Source organism: Haemorhous mexicanus, chromosome 7 (assembly GCF_027477595.1).
Source record: "Haemorhous mexicanus isolate bHaeMex1 chromosome 7, bHaeMex1.pri, whole genome shotgun sequence".
In the NCBI taxonomy this organism is placed as follows: Eukaryota; Metazoa; Chordata; class Aves; order Passeriformes; family Fringillidae; genus Haemorhous; species Haemorhous mexicanus.
The window spans coordinates 16117781-16135033 of NC_082347.1; the positions used below are offsets into that span (position 1 = coordinate 16117781).

Genomic DNA, 17253 nt, shown 5'->3' on the forward strand with positions numbered 1-17253 from the left:
CCTGGCCTTTCTGTGTCCAGCAGAGGAGCCCCAGGAGGCAGAGCTCTGACTTCTCAGGTGTGAGACTCATTCTTACAATAAGCTCAATCCCCTCATTGCATCAATGCTTGTAAAGCAGTACTAATCCTAAAGATCAGTGGCAAGCTTTCTGCCAGTAGTTCTGCTCTTGACGTTTAGTTCTTGAGCTGAGAAGTCATTACTTAATTTTTAAAATAATGGGCTAGAACTACTTGTGAAGTATCATGAATACTTTTATTAAAGTGAAGCATGGTGGCAAATTTCTGTCATGGAGCTGGAGAGCCAATGTAATGTGGAAAAGCCTAGATAACTTCTACATTGGAACAGCTTCAGTCGCTGCTAAAGTGTATTTTGATTTATATAAGATGAGCTATTGAGAATTCGAAAGAATAGAGTTTGACCTATTTGGGTAAAGTTTCCCCACATCTTTCTAAAATACTGATGTTGGCTGCAAGAGTGAAATTTTCATTCTTGAAAGGTAAATGTGAGTCTGGACATTTTTTCAGGAGCTTTTATTTTTTTTATATTCAAAGTCTTAAGAAGCTGGGCTCTGTTTGGAGAGGAGAAACTTTGCATAACACCACTGTTCTATCCAGCAGTTCAGTGTCAGTGGCTTTGCTATGCTAAGCAGCAGAGAATGCTGCTGATGGACAGCTTCCTTGTCCATGTTTGCATGCTCCAAGGAAAGCTGAGATGCCCACTAAACAGTTTGTCACTTCAGAGCTGTCTGGAGAAGGGAACTGCATAGAATAGCTTCCAGAATCAGAACTTTATCCTTTAAACTTCCCTGGATATAAAATGTAAGTGCTTGTTTTTTAAACACTGCGTTTCCCAAGTTAAAGGGAAAAGCATAGGTAAAGGGACTTGACAGCTGCTTCCCATTTGGGATTGGAGTTTTTACTTCCTTCAGAGCTGGTAAAGTAAAACTTAATTGTTTGCCATATAGAGAAAGAAATGACAAGTAATGTCATAATGTATGAAGGAATTACAAACTCCACACTATGATGGCACAGTTCTTAATTCTTATTATGTGACCTCTTCCCTCTTCTGTATTTGCCTTTTTTAATGAGGAATGCAATTTAAGTGTGTTTTGGATGTTTTTCTTTTCAGCTTCATCAAATCAAATTCTTGCACTTGCTCATTTTGTGAAACTTTCCATCCTTACCCATCACTTAGTAATTTTTTCTCACTGTGATCAGATTGTTCAGTTTTCTGCATGGTTTTTCTGTTGGCAGCTGAAGTTCATAACATATTGTTTATATATTGTCATGTCATAAAGTTCCTGCTTAAAGAAGTATGTTAATATTTTGATTCTCACTTGTCTCTGAATACTTTGTATTTACTTGATATCTTTATTTTTGACAAGATGGCTTCAATTATTTTTAATCCCAATTCCATCATATAAACTAAATCTCCATTTGCTGCTTTTTAGATTTGTGCTGACAAATATGATGTCTTAGTGGTTTATTTTTATGTCTTTTATTTTTCTCAAATTTTTCTTCTGCTCCAGTGTTCCATAACAGTTAACAGGAACTGTCACCATACCTCACTTAATGTTTTTTATGAGAACATGGCTCCTAAACTGGCACTCATTTAGATGATATCTTAGTTTGACCTGCAAGATAAAGTTTTAATATAAAATGTAATGTTAACATAGTTTTAAATCTTGGAATGCAGTGTCAGGTAATTCAGAACATTAGCCAAGACAGGACAAACTGTACTGCTTTTTGAATTCCTGTATCTCTGGTCTGTTGTAAAGATTACTAATCTCTAGAGAAAGATAATGGATCACATGTTTAGTGTAATAGCTTTTTGGGTTTTCTGCTTTATCTGCTAATTTTAAAATCTTTTAAAGTAAGCTCACATTAACAGGTTTTAATGTGAAATTTATTGGAAGGAAAATCAATGTGTATTTATTAATTTCCTGTCATATGCTCGATACTACCAAAGCTGTTCATTTATATTCCATGTGCTTCCTAACACAAATCATTAGCTGGATACAAAGAGTACTTTGATATGGAAGGGATTGTAAATTCCTTGTGTTTCTACACCTCCAATTTTTCTCTTTCATGTTTTTACAGAATGTACAATTCAGGTGCACGTGTGTGGCACTAAAGCACCACAAGTCACATGGAGCAGTAGCTGTCTTTCTGTAGATGATGTCACTTGACACAGAGTAAGGGTGGGTTCCAAAACACTCTTCAGAGCTACCTTAATGCCCCAACACATATATGAGTTTGGTACTAACTAGAACTCCTGTTAAAAAGATAGATTTCTAACATTGGCACTGTCACTTCTGTTCTATGTGAAAACTTCCTGCTAGTGTTTTTCAAAAAATGTTTTGAAGACTATTGTGACTTTAGCTTTGTATAGCAGCTCACATGGCTTTCTGGATAAAGAATATGCTGATATACTAGTAGCCAATATTGGCCTTGTGTACATCAGTCCTATTGTTTCTATTCTAGTGAAAATCAAGTAGAGAACTTGCAACACCTGGCAGACAGAAAAAGAATTGCATTTGCAAACAGGATTGCAGTTCCAATACAGAAGGGGTTAAACTATGAGGTGACCATTTCTTTATCATTGCTAGTCTTTTTGCATTATATTGCAGAAAAGAAGCCATTTATCGTTTTACCTCAGACTGGAGCAGCTTCTGCATGAAGACAAATGAATAAATAGACAAATCTCTTTAGTTTCCATACTTAACTCTTCATACTTCAGGAGTTTGAAAGTTAAACAACTTATAATTTCAGGGGAGGGGCACAACTATGTAGTACTGCAAGTAATAAAAACATTTATAAAAGTTACTGAATCAAAGACACGTGAGTGAAGGTACACAGCAATAGTGGCACAGTACAGATAATAACAGAGTTATTGCCTCCAACAAAAACAGTGAAGAAAATGATGTGCTTTGACTGAGAGCAAAGGTACAAGAAGGTTTCTACCAGTGGTTATGCAGCTGTACCCTGCTGCTACACACTATGACTTGGAACAGTAGAGGGAGACCCAGGATGATTTGTTATATCATACCTTAAGTTTTTTGATTTTTCTTGAGGTGTTTTCAGACAACTGAATTACAATGGAAAAGGGTACAGGCCAAATCAGTGTTCTGGCATTTAATTAGTACACTTCATTCACATTTTGTTCAATTGTGATGATTTCCTTTGAATTTTCAGGGCACAGTAGGATGGAAATTTTGATCTACCATTTTTTGAAGTGTAATCAGTCAAATTACTTTTAATAAATACTCAAAGTGCATTGCTGTCCTCAAGTCTGAGAGACAAGCTACCTCTTTGAAATAAGGAAATTTGCATCTAAAAGGCACCTTTGGCTCAGTCAGCTATGTTGATAGTTACTTGGTGTCACCTGTTCCCTGTTAAAGCTTAACCAGTTTGCTAAACTGACATCCATCTAAACCATTGAAATGTAAAGGCTTATATATTAAAAAGCTAATGCTAATTTTCTGTATTTATCATATCTTAATTTTTTCCTAGGTAAATGCCAGAAGACTTGAAAACTTTCTTTCTGTTTCCAGAAGATTCACTGTAGTTCTTACTCACTTAAAATGATCTGAATTTTTTGTCTTGTTTTCCTGCAGTGCCCTAGTAAATTAACAACTTTACTACTTACTGGAATGGCCATGAAACAGTGTTTGACATTCATGCAGGTCTGCAAAGAAGTTGGTAGGTGTGTTCCTTCTGTGGCCACAGCAAGGAGCAAGTGTGGGCAGTGAACCATCAGTGATCTTTGGAATGCTCTTCACCAGTGTACAGGCACAGTTTGACTCAAGTCTGAAGGTTATGTTTCCTTAAGGGAGCTTTATCTCTTAAAAAATCTTAAACCTCTTGACTTATAGATAGAGGAGCAAATCCTTTTCACTTACAGCTGAAGTGTATTCTTGTTGTGTATGCAAAAGGGAAATACTAACATAATATTGAAAATCCTTTGCCTTTTCAAGGACTGAAATTCTAGATTTGGATATTAAAGTCATTACTGTTATACTAACATGTAGTTAACATCTCTCAAGAGTTTTGTTTAAATTACAATGCTCACATCAAAAGCATGTATTTGAACTTTTCTTTTGAGACACTGGATCTATAGAAATGTGTAAAGCCAGCTTTCATCTTGCTGAGATATGGAAGTCCTGAGGGGATCAGCTATTGATTGGACTGGATTGCCATCTCCTTTGAACCTCACAGAAATACACTAATGATGCCACATGAAGGATGTAGCTGCATACTAGAGGAACAGGTGAAATGTGCACAATGGCTTGGCATGGGGAGGGAATTAGATAGGTCTGGTGCCATAGACAAAAAGTACTTGCTGCCATTTATGTTTGCAGCAAGGTTAAATGTTTGCTCTTCTGGAGGGATCCTCTATAGACAGTGATGAAGTAAATGACGTCATGATTGAGCTATTGGTCTAAAGGTGACTTGTGGGCTTGTGTGCCACCTGTAGTTTTGAACAGCCTTGGAAAATGACTTGATGTAGTGATGACTTGTGTGCTCCAATATGACTTCTTGGAGTGAGCGACTGATTTTTTCAGTTGACAGACAGTGAACTTGAATTGTTTCGTGATGCTGACAAATGAGAAGTATCCCACTTGTCTTAAAGGCAAGAGGAAGTGCAGCTGTTGTTCAGGTCTGTTGCTAACTTAACCACTTGTGGTGGGGAGTGGAAGACATTTTCCTGGCACTAGTAGATCACTTCCATGGATATAAAAGAGATTATTTTACATGGTAAACTTAAGAATTGCACCTTTTCAACACCCTGTCTCTCACAATACAAAAGCAAAAGGACAGTCTTACCTATGACTGTTGCCCAAAACTGACAATATCCCATTTTTGACTATGGACATGCAGTCAGCATCCAGATTTTCATTATAAAACTTCATCATTTTTGAGTAAGGCTTTTATAAAGACAGGAAAATAATATTGGTGGCTTTGTATTTTAAATATTTCTTATATATATTTATCTTCTTATCCTAATAACTGAAATCTACCAGCAGTTAATCTGATGGAGATCAGGCTGTTATGGTGTTTCTTTGACCAGTTACCTTGCTTTCATCTTAGGTCCTGTATTGCTTTATCCACCTCTGTTTATCAGGTTTCAATCCCAATATAGATTTTCATTGTTGATGATACCTGTGGAAAATTTTCTGCAAACTAAGTAGTTTTTCTAAAACCCCCCACAATGATGCCATTCTGATATTGTGAGGTATTTTAATATGCTGAAATATAGGGAATGATGTTTCTTGACAGAAGGTATAGAAGTTTAGTTGTTTAAATAGTTCTCAAGAATAAGGGTTTGAGGAATGAGTGTTCTTCAACGAAACGTGCTTGGCACGTTTGTGTATCTTTGACCTTTTACCTTTATCTTTCTTTTCTACTCAAAAGGTCAGTGTTCTCTAGAACCTTTGACTTCTTTTGTTTGTAGCAGCCACTGGATGCTCATATCTCCTTAATTATATGTTTTTGTGTATTGCAAAACAAAAATCAATAAGTAGCATTTACTTAAGGGGCCATCTCAAAAGGCACAAAGGCTGTGAGGCAGAAATTATCAAGTAAATCACAATAGCTTTACTCAATGAAGACTATCTCAGTGGTTGAATTGAAAGTGTATTATCAGTGTTCAAATTTTTGCATCATTTGGTTCAAAAAAATAATAAAATAAAATGGCTGATGCAACTGCTCAGTAGATGCCTTTATATGATCCAAGCTTGTATTTACAGAAGAAATGTCTTCATTCCAGATCTAAGGAAATATTTCCCTTCTAGAGTACAACTTTAGAAACCACAGGCCCTGGTCCTGCTGACAAGTAGGTACACATTAAATAATAGCAATAGCAGTGCCATTTGATCCCTTGCCTTCTTTTTGTATATTAATAGTTCAATAATAGTTATGAAGAACAACTTGCCTCTTCTTACCCAGTATTTTGATTTAACATTTTTTACAGTGTTAGGCTATGGAACTGCTTAGAACCTTGATTCCTGGTGTAGATTATTTCCCTGGTGCTGCACAAGTATTTAGGAAGGTTTCTATTGTGTTACCTAAACCATAGGTGTTCTGTGTTCTAAAAATTATCTTGTTAATTAAAAGTGCTCCAAATAAGGAAAAAAAAGGATACCTTGTGTTTTATGGCTAGGTATTGCTGAATACAGTTTTTCTGCACTTGTAAACCAGCTGTACCTATCTTGAGTCCAAGATAGGTACAGTTATCTTGGACTCAAGATAGGTATTGAGTCTGAGATAGCTGGACTCAATACCTATTGAGTCCAATAGGTATTGTAGTCCTACAATACCTATTGGAGTAGGACTTGTACTTGATGATTTTTTAATCATCAAGTGGTATTGTAGTCCTCTGGTCATAGCCTGGGAAAAGAACTAAATACTGAATGCTGCTATTTAACTTCAACATTAAGTACTAATAGAAGTTATTTCATATTCAAGAATAACCCAAGTACCTCATTTAGAAGTAACTTTTTACTAACTACAGATACTGCTGTAGGCAAATGAAAGTTTGTGATTTTCATCAATTTTGATATCAACCAGCAGGGTTCTTGCTATACCACCAGGTCTGGTTGACAGCAGCCTCTGTGCACAGTATTCCATGTGCTAACACAGTGTTACTTTGTGAGCCAAATGATCATCCTGGTGTAAAATTGCATTTGGTTAGGCAGGTCAGTTATGGACAGGACTACAGTTTTTGTCTGAAACCTTGTCTTAAAATTCAAATAAGAGGTATTTGGTGCTTGTAAAAATCACCAAACAACAGATGACATTAATAAGACCTATACTGTTCATTTCCCCAGTTGAGCATGTGTTATGTGTATGTTCTCCCACATCTGTGTTCCCTTCAGTTCTTGTTAGGTGCCACCAGCCTGGGCTACTGCAGCCCACGTAAATCTCCTTGAACTGCCAGTCACTTACACGTAGCAGCTTCTTTGAAGCCCACGTGATACATCCCTCACTCTTATGTAGAGTAAGTTTGCTTCAGCTATAAGGTGCTTAGCTCGAGTTCTTCTGTCAGTTTTTATTTGCCATTGTGTTCCTCTCATTATGTATTTGGACCAAGCTTATTGATTTAGTAGATAGGTGCTGTTGCTGGTATATTGATTCACTTGCAGTGCCAGCAGGAGTTGTTGGCAGAAGCATCTCCCTTCTTTCCCTTGCACAAGTTGCAAGCAAATGTGCAATGCATTCCTCACTTCATTCCAGAGCTGTTTCGGTTTCTAAGTGTATGAAACTGTTACTACACTGCTTTCTGTTTCTTCTTTCAAAGTTACTGTACAGCTGCAGTCCCTGGCTTTTTAAAAAGATCACATTGAATTTTGGAGGGAGATTTGAGCAGTATGGTGAAAGTGCCAGAAGAGTTTCCTGTGATGTAAACAGAATTCTGCACCAAGAAGTTTTTCTGGTTTCCCTTTGGCTGGCAACTGTCTTAGTAGATTTTCTACTCCACAATCACAAAAAGAAAACAGCCCTACAGCTTGAATTGAACTGAAATAAAATACTCTGAATGTGGCTATGAATAATTCAGTTTCCTCTGTTGTAAGGTAGATGAATCAATCCTTTAATTTTTTATACTACATGTAGGAGGAGTATAAAATGAAGTATGTGAATAAGGGAGGGTAACATCCACAATAGAAATTAAAATTTAGAGTTTAAGAAATATCTTACTTACTTTATTAGCAGCTTTTCAGCAGGTAAAGGACAATATAATGTTTTCTTGCAAATTTTAGGGGTCAAGTCATTAACCGCTTACCATTTAGGATGTTCATCATTAGGCTGCAGCAAATCAAAGCAGAAGTTAAAAGAATACACTGTTTTGTCTCCTAAAACTTTAGTGGTCCTAGAGGGGAAAGTACACTTCTGCATAATATTGCTATAGCTCTTCGTCTTCTGATGCATTACTGTCTTTTATTTCTGTAATTTTATTTGTAGTTGGAAACTTTGTAGTGTGTAATAGACATAAAGAAACTCTTAACGGCAGGTTGAATTAGTGTGATTTTCTTTTAGTGTACAGGACTTGATGAGACTATTTGGATGTAACTTCTCAGAACAGAGATTAGGCATGTGGCTACTCTGAATATTCAGGAATTATAGGAAGCTGAAGCTGTGTCACCCTCTTAAATTACCTTGGCATAATGCTTAAAGATTATCATTGTAAATTAATACTATTAATGAGTAGAAAAATATGGAATAAAATTGACAAGTATTTTTAGGGTATTTTAGGGATACTTTAAGGTTGTGTATGTAGCATCAGAACATTTCTAGAGGGAAGAGGATTTTTAAAGCTATTTTAAATTTTATTCTATGTGCAGCAGATCACTAGAGATTTACAATCTGTTAATGACAGTTCGTTTTAAAAACCTTTAAGTTTGGAATTCCTATCTTACTGTTTAGATAGGAAGAAATACACTATGTAGCATAATATATTTCTGTATATTAAACCTCACTTGCAGTGCCTTGCAAATGTAAAACTTGCTGATGTAGTTACTGTTTTTTAATTGATCATTGACCCGTCAATCAGACTCTGACCATTTCAGAGATAAAAAGCTTGGCTTTCATTGGCTGCTAGGAATAGAGCACCTTTCCACAAATTAGGAAATGGTGTAATAATTAACAGGTATAATGGATATGTGCATTCAGGTTTCAGTTGTATCTTCATGAGTTTTAGCTCCTGTTATCTTTTGTATAGTTAGTTAACCTACTGTCTGCAAACAGATAATTTAACTACAGTATAAAATGGATTTTTTTTTTGTGGCAGTAGAGTTTTACTAAAATAATTGATAGGTTTTTTGCTCACCTTTTAAAATCTGAAGTAAATTGTTCTTTCAGACTTATTTATAACAAGGTGTAGAACTTCACTAACAAAACTCATTAAGTGAGTAATAATTCTGTTCTGAAGCAGTGAAGCAATGGTTCTTTATACACTTGCATACAGAGAATTTAGGTAAACTTAATTTTTTTTTTCTTTCTGATTTACAGACTGAAATTATTTTAAATACTGATGATTCCTAGTACAGGAAGGAGTTTGACATCTTTGACCCAAAAAGTCACTTGGAAATTGCCAAAAGTACTGGACCTATTACACAAATCAGAAAGTTGGCAGAGGTCATTTACCATTCCTAAGGTAATTTATGTTTTGAAAATATAAGCTGTATTTTAATTGCACACATTCATTAAACAACATCAAGATTCAATTCCTTTGGTGTGATCATAGAATCATAAAACAGCCCAGGTTGGAAAGCTCTTAAAAATCATCAAGTTCCAAACCCTGTGCCATGGGCTTGTTTCACTAGACCAAGTTGCTCAGGGCCCCATATAGCCTGGCTTTAATGTACTGGCACTGCAAAATCTGAATCAGCAAAGCAAATCCTAAGTTTAGAGAAGTTACAGAACTGGAAAGTTAAGGAAAATTTAGGAAAAATTTCTGATTTTTTGTGTAACTTGTAAACCTTTAAACACGTCAACAAGCAAAAGAGAAGAGATACCTAAAATGAGGGGCTGATAAATTACTATATGACTGGACATTTTCTAAGTTCATTTGAACTGATAGTCACATTTTCTTTTTGTCACAGATCTGTTGCTAAGCTTTTTACATTGTGTATTGGTAGCCTTTTATCTACAAAACTTCTTAGCATCACTGCTTTAGGGATTCAACCTCACTATCACTTTGCTTAGTCTTACCCTTACCTGATCCACTACTTTAGTATTGACCATAAATTCTGTTCTTCTAGTTATTTGTGTATTACCATTCTTTATATAACCCAAAGCTTTCACAGCTTTGGGTGTTGACCTTTAAAAGTTACCATTTTCTGGGACTAAATTTAAATGTCCAACTGCAGAAGTTTGAACACCCCAATGTTTTAAGTGGTATTTATTCTGTTATGAGCATAAAAGTGATCAATACTAGTCTCTGGATTTTGTAGCTTCTTTGTATTTTGCCCTATCTGATTTTAGTGATGTATATTGCTTTTCCAGTGACAGCAGTGATACACCAGAGATCGCTGTTCTGGAGTGTTTATGGTTTTTACATGTTACATTGAGCCTTATGAATGTGCAGATTTATTGACCCCTAGTGGTGTTGTTAGGAAAATGGTTGCTAATTTAATTAGTGCTAAATGAAAAATTTGCATATTTTTCAATGCTGCATTTGTTTCAATGGTCTTTTCCTTCTATTTACAGCTGGATTAGCTCTCAAATTTTTTCTTGTGTTCTCTACATCTTCAGAATTGCCTATTGAACCAACTTCTGTTAGCAACAGCACTCCCAAAAGAAGTAGCTGTAATCAGCATTTTAAGGAACACTTATAGCTGTTTCTGCATATATTAAAATTATAATTATACAGCAGAAATTTTTAAAAATAAAAGGTCTTCTTTTTGTGTGCTGTGTAAGTGGGCTTATTTTTAATTAGCTAGAAAAGCTAGCAATTTCTTGAGTAGATTGATACTACATAAATGAATTAAAGCAAATCCTCAATCACCTGCTCAAGCTTTACTGACCTCTAAGTGGTTATTAAATAATTATTATTTACCAGTAATAGCCTGAAACAGTAGTTTCATGCCAAAACAGCATGTAAAATATTGCATTCCTAACAAACTTTAATTTTAAATAGCTCTAGTGTTTTATAATTTAGATAAAACTGTAATTTTCTGGGAGATGAAATGATCTCCTAACTATGCTGTGAAGATTTCTTACATTTATTTCAGATGAGTTAAAATCCATTACTGAATAGTGAAGTCACATTTGACTGTTTAATTAGCAAAAGTAAATGAAGACAAATAGGTCCATAATCACACTAATTTTAACTTCACTATAATGTATTTCCATGTATCAGAATCAGAAACTAGGTATTGCTGTAAATTTATTTTTCTGTGCAGATTTGATGGAAATAAATGCTAAATATTTCTAAAATAATTTACCTTTTTTAGATTTTGTACATCTATTTTTATAGGCTCTAAGTAGTTAAGTAGTGTTTTTACCGGTTAAACTGTGAAATAATCCCACGAATTTTAGGTGTTTTAAAATTGTAAAGAAAAAGTAAAATCCTTTTTTTTAAATCTGCTAATATTTATTATTTTGCTTATTGCTTAAGCCACGTTATTTCAAGTCAAACTTACACAGCAGTCAAAAATGTCAAAAAGACCTCAAGTTCATATTTTTGTGGGAGCACCCAGTATCCCGAGGCCACGGGAGGTGTTAGAGCAGAGCTCAGCCCCTACTGGTGAGCGATGGAGGGAGCTGCGCTGTTTGTGTGATAGCCCTGGCTTTGCTCCTGGGAGGTTCTGGGATGCTTCTGCCCTCTTGGTGCCCCAGGCAGAAAGCTCCACACCCACAGGGGTCCCTACCAGCGGGGACAGAGCTCAGCAGGGCAGGTTCATGGCAAAAGAAGGAACAGATTTGCCATCTCCTGCCCCTGTGGCGCTAACTTGTACCAGCACGCCTAAAAAGAGCACAAGTTTAACTTGCTCTGATTGTCAAGGACCCAAAGATAGATTGACACCTCCAGATGTAAATCAGGCTGCAGATCAACACCTGCCCCAGGGCTGTGCAGAATCAGCTGGACAAGAGAAACCATCAGGTGCCTGCTGCCCAGAGCTCAGTGAGAGAAAAGCCCATCCTTCAGAAGTCAACAGCGCTGACATTTCTGCGTTGGTTGCCAGCACTGAGCAGGTCAGCATCCATCTACAGTCTGGGAGACTTGCAGCAGCTCACCAAAGTGAGCATCATGAACATCCAAGTCAATGTATGGATGTGTTTTTCCAACAAGGTCAGGGGTCCAAACCAAAAGAACCAAATGACTCTGCAGACTTTGCAGTGTCAGCAGACACTGAGTTTCGTAGTGTAGTGACTTTGAGTCAGGTGGCTGTTTTTGCACAGAATAAGATGCAGGAAAGTATTGTAAAACTGTCAGAAAGAGAAGCAGGCAAAAAAGCTGAAGAAGGACAGTATGATCACTTCCAATGTAATTCTGGTGTTGGAACATGTACTACTACTGTGACTGAAAATGAACATGAGGAAGAGGATGCAAGTTCTCTTGAACTTTTCAGCTCTGGGGATGATGGGGAAAATGTTTTGATTAAAGCCACAAAACAGGAAGAAAGTGCTCAGGAAAATGCAGACGAGTTTCAAGAACTTGATGTTCCTGCTAAGCAGATTGTAAATGAAATCCATATTGAGCCACTGAGCTCTGGGATACTGTGCTCTCAAGGGAACTGTTCTCACAAGAACTTTTCTAAAAGACCCCGCAAGCATGAAGATTCCTTTCTTCTTTTTCACTCAGCATTTAAAAGACAGCTGAAATCTAAGAGAGCTAAACTGAATTCCTCTCCACCTGGTTCTGGTGTGAGAGTGGACCCAGACAGGATAGCAGAGTTCAAGAAACTCCAAAAGAAACTATCACTACTTAAGAATTGCTGCAGCAAAAATCAAAAGTACAGTATTTTGGTTGCAGTTGTACATCCTTGTCATATCAAAGAAATACAGCAGAAGAGTAAGCCAAAATCTTCATGTAAAGTTCCTGTGGCAACAGTTGTTGTTGTTGACCAGTCGGAAATTGAGAGAAAGGTGGTGCTGTGGCGTGGTGCTGCATTTTGGTCCCTTACTGTGTTTCCTGGGGATATCATACTGCTTACAGGTGAGAGTTCTTTTTTTGCCCTTTTGAAATATGGATCTTAAGAAGGCCTGTTTAAAGTAGAAGAATTAAACAAGTAATTTGGAACTATGACCAAGCATTTGTAAGTTGCTTTCTTACATCACTTAAATCATTGAGTTCTCAGTCATCCTGCAGTGGAGCATTGACTATTCCATGGAAGTTTGCCCTCAGACAGCCATGGGGAGTCAGGGTTATTCTGTAAGGTGTCAGTGTTTTGAAACAGTTGTTCCTGAAAAATACAAGTGCTACCACAAACTAGACCTAAGCAGTGTCTGCTAGGAGGTTAATAAATTTAAGAATTACATCAAACTAATGAGAATTTTACTTCCTCATTGTAAATGGTGTTGGTAGATGAAAAAAATTAATCACTGTGTTTCCAAGTGATTTTAAACCCTGTGCCTCACTCATCTGTATGTAAAACAGTTACATAGTCAAGAAAAATATGATACACTTCAATATTGTCAACACATGTGTTGATAAAGTTGCTTTTTTCTTGCAGATATAATAATGTATGAGAATCCTTGGTGTGGAGAGGTCATGCTTCAGTCAACATTTACCAGTCAGTTACTGAATCTGGGGAACTGCTCAGCTCTCAAAACAGAAGAATGTAAGATTGTAGTACATAAATGGCCATGAAAATCACAGTAAAAGTGCTATTTCAAGTGCTCAATTTTGCTGCCAGTGCCTCACACATAGGGTAAAATAGAAATATGTGCAACTGAGAGGTACAAAACACAATAGAAAAATATGACAGGAACACCTGAGCACAAGATGTGGACATGACATCAGATAGGCATGTGGAGATCATGATAAAGTTTGATGTCTACCACTCTGAACTAAAAAAAAAAAAAAAAAAAGAGTTTAGTTTAGGAAAGAGCAGTTATCCCAGGACCTGCCCATGTGATGTCTGAGATTGCATGAGGATTAATTTTTTTGCAAAATGCAGTAAGTAGATCCATTCAGGGAAAGTATTAATTGCAGGCCATGGAGGGTTGGAGACTGAGGGGAAAATACTTTGGAAGTATCACCATTGTTCTTCCCATCTATGTGATGTCCACTATTGTGATGCCAGCTCTTAAGGCAGATTCTGAAGTCACTGATCAAGAATAGCTTTCTTTTTACCAAGCTATGATAAAAGGTTTTTTTTGGTGTACTTTAAAGTATTGCACTTAGCTTAACTTCATCTGCCTCCTCTTGATACTACCCTGAAGTACAGTTTAGTTTCAAATCAAGTGTTATATATCTCAGGAATTTCTTACTTTAAAATTATTCTAAAACTGTTCTGATTTTTTTCACTGTAAACATGTTCCAAGTCACAAGTTTTACACTTCTAAGCGTAAAAAGCACTGTGTGACTTTGCCTTTTTTCCATATAAGCTTATCCTCTAGTGGATGATGGTGTTCTCCATGGCTTGTTGGCATACATATCATCAGAATTACCACACTTCAGAGACATTCCACAAAGACAAGTTCAGAGACTGGATGGTGTTCAGTATGTGCAGCTAGATCAGCTCCAGCCAAACACTTTGGTGCACTCAATCCTGAAAATTATCAATATTTCTGTGTTAACAGGTAAGTTTGTGCACTGGACTTCAACTTCTGCAGTTGAAAATAGTAATTTTGCATGGCAAAATGTTTCTCACTGCTTGATTTCGAGCTTTGCACAAAGATTTGATCATATTGCACTGTCATCTTGAACTAGTAAGATACAAATTTCTACCCATGTCATCAATAGCATGTTTATTAGTTTTAAATGCGGAATTTTGAAGATAAAAATCTTCATCATTTGCTCTAGTATGTAAATCTTGGAACTAGATATTAGTTAGATATTTCATCCAGGTGTTCTTGTTCAATAATTATTTATGTAAAATGCTGTAGTTGTAGTGTGGAACTGAAACATGCAGTGTCCTGGATAAGAGTGGTGTAGAGATGCTAATTGTTGCAATTTGTATGTACTGTTACTAATAGTTTTAGTGTGCCTTGTACACCTTGTGCCTATAGTTTTCTTGTATGTGAAAACTTCTAGAGAACTGTTTCTTCCACTGTATTGTGCAGAAGTTATGGGAACTTCCAATTACAACAGGTGCTGAGAGATTGAGTACAGCTTCTTTCTACTCAGTACAAGTCAGGATGAATGGGAGCTGAAAGATGCTCAGATACCTCCTGCTTTGAAGGGAGTTGTCCAATTACTGAGTACTTAGGTGGATAAATGTTAATTATTAAACTTTATGCAGTCCCTCGAACTAGATTGCTGTTGCAGAAGAAAGCAGGTTATTTTCTGTCCAGAAGAAATTGGAGGTGTGTTCTTCTTAGCTTTTAATTGTAGCATAAAATGTGACAACACCATGATTTCACTGTAATACTGAGGTACATGGGGTTTGTGTGCTTATATGCTTTTTACTGTAGAAGTAATGTAATTTCAATTCTTAGCAGAATCTTTGTACAGCTACAGAGGTGGCAGCCAAAGAAAAATTATTCTAACAGTAGAACAGAACAGAGATGAACAATATAGGATGGTTCTGTGGGGAGCAGGGGCTGCCTGGTACCCCCAGCTTCAGAGGAAAAAAGGTAAGGTCCCTGTTCCTATTGGTAGGTCTGAAAAGATTTTTGTGATGCTGTTAGTGCCTTTTAAGTATTCAGCTGGTAACATGTATCCATTCAGCCTTTAAGTACTTTCCTTGGAGGGGTAATGTATTTTGTGCTAATTCTAACATATCCCCTCTGTTTAGAAGCAGTGCCATCAGCAACAGAATTTGAATGCACTTCAGAAGACTGAGAAGGCATAAATATTTAAAAACTTGAATCTATATACAAGATGCACTTACTTGTATAGTGCCTGGTTATGTAACTATAAAAAAATCCATGAGTGTTAACTGTGTTACCAGTTTTACTGGGTCTTCCTTATCATTGTCTGGTGTAGCATGAATTGCTGGGTTTTTCCTAGTCCTTTTTTCATTTTCTGCTTTCCACTTTACTCGTGTCAGGCTGTACATCCTGATGGTCTTGGGAACAAGTCCAGCTGTAACTAAGTAGAAGTATCTCTTGCAAGAATTACATAGACTATGCAGTCACTACTACCAAACTTTGATTTATTCCTAGTCTTGTTCTTTTAAGAAAAGTTAAACTAGGTTTATATTAAATTGATAGTTGTAGAGATAGAAGATTAAAAAACAGGGACATATTAAAAAATTGAAGTTGATTAATAACGAAGATTTTTTTTCTCTGAGACATTGCCAGCATTAGTGCTAAAAACAAATTTCAGAGCTGGTTTCTTTTTCAAAATGCTGAGTTGTTGTGACAGCTGAATTTGGTAGAGGTGAAATGAAATTTCTGTTATGGGAAACAACTCATGCAAAGTTTATAGGGAAAGGAAAAACCTTACATATCATCACACTTTAAAGGAAGTTGCCAGAGCTGGCTATATGAGAATGTTTTCTGATTTGTTTCTCAGTCTTGTAAGTGACCTTGTCTTTCTGTAAATTAACCACGGTATAGAAAGTAAACTCTTCTGTTTGCTTTTTTGTTCTGCAGACCACATATGGGACTTCAAATACCTTTTGGTCCAGTGTAGTTCTGTCTCAGGTGACTTTGAACTGCACACAACTCCATGGTCATCCTATGAGTGCTTGTTTGATGATGACAAAAGGGCAGTTGAATTTAAGGAAAAGTTTCAGAGAAGTCAAACATCCCTCATGGAGTTGACAAGGCTCTCAGCACTCCTGCAAGATAAATGCTCAGGTAAATGTTATAGCTCTGTAATGTCTGTTGTGCCATGCATAAGTAGGCAAAATAGATGCTCTCTTGATGAGGTAAGATGATTGGGTTTTTTTAAGGTAGCCCAGGTCAGGTTATGAATTTATTCTGGAGGCTGCTGCTCTGTACTTGGCCAAACTGAATGCAGCCTTCATCCCATGAGGCCAGCAGAGAGGTAGTTGTGGTGTGTGCTGCCATGCAAAGGCAGCTTTGGAACACAGAGGAAAATACTGACTTTTGTTGTCCACACCAGCCAGTCCAGTGATCATGTGACTAATTACTGAAAGTTTCAGTGTTTCTCAAAAACTGGAACTCTCAATAGCTACTGCTATTGAAAATTTCTTACAAAAAGACAAAGAGGACATTTTACCATTTTACACAGTCATCCTCTCCCAGATAAACCTAGAAGATGGCTATGGGTGGTGTTAAATTCTAGGAAGTGATTAAAGTTGTTCTTGCAGCATTTAACTCTAGTCTATATTTAAGTAATGAAAAGCTAAGTTGTTGTAGCTGTGCTTTTCAGTGTCTTTGAAACAGCGGGAAGAAAATTACTTGGAAATTCTTTGCACAATTTTGATCTCTTATTCAGGCACCTTCTATAGTGGCATCTACTGATATAGTGCCTGAAAATGTGTTCTTTTTTACATTTTAAAATAATATTTAGCCATCAAGATTTTTCACTGAATAAAATACCTCTAAAAATTTGAGCATGTGTTAACAAAGGGGGAAAAACTGAGAAAATTCTTGATAGCAATTTTGATTTTTAATCTGCTGTAGCCATTGATTTTGCTTTCAGTTCTAAATAAAGCTTAATTCATATTTG

General features: G+C 36.5%; 1 protein-coding gene across 7 annotated transcripts in view; it reads left to right on the top strand.

Annotated features, from left to right (window-relative positions):
• Window positions 1–17253, top strand: part of SHLD2 (shieldin complex subunit 2) — a 28808-nt gene that overhangs the window by 8561 nt on the left and 2994 nt on the right. For 3 of the 7 annotated variants that reach the window (XR_009487187.1, XM_059851212.1, XM_059851206.1), the window contains exons 2-7: window positions 9009–9153; window positions 10209–12660; window positions 13178–13285; window positions 14055–14249; window positions 15108–15245; window positions 16209–16415. Coding sequence is in view for 6 of the 7 variants with exons in the window: in XM_059851212.1 (XP_059707195.1) it covers window positions 11157–12660; window positions 13178–13285; window positions 14055–14249; window positions 15108–15245; window positions 16209–16415 (2152 nt within the window). In the remaining variant the exon portion in view is untranslated. Of the gene's footprint in view, window positions 1–3699; window positions 3816–3848; window positions 4270–7299; window positions 7574–9008; window positions 9154–10208; window positions 12661–13177; window positions 13286–14054; window positions 14250–15107; window positions 15246–16208; window positions 16416–17253 lie in introns of those variants that run through there. The other 4 variants (XM_059851208.1, XM_059851210.1, XM_059851207.1 and 1 more) reach the window with 4 other exon arrangements.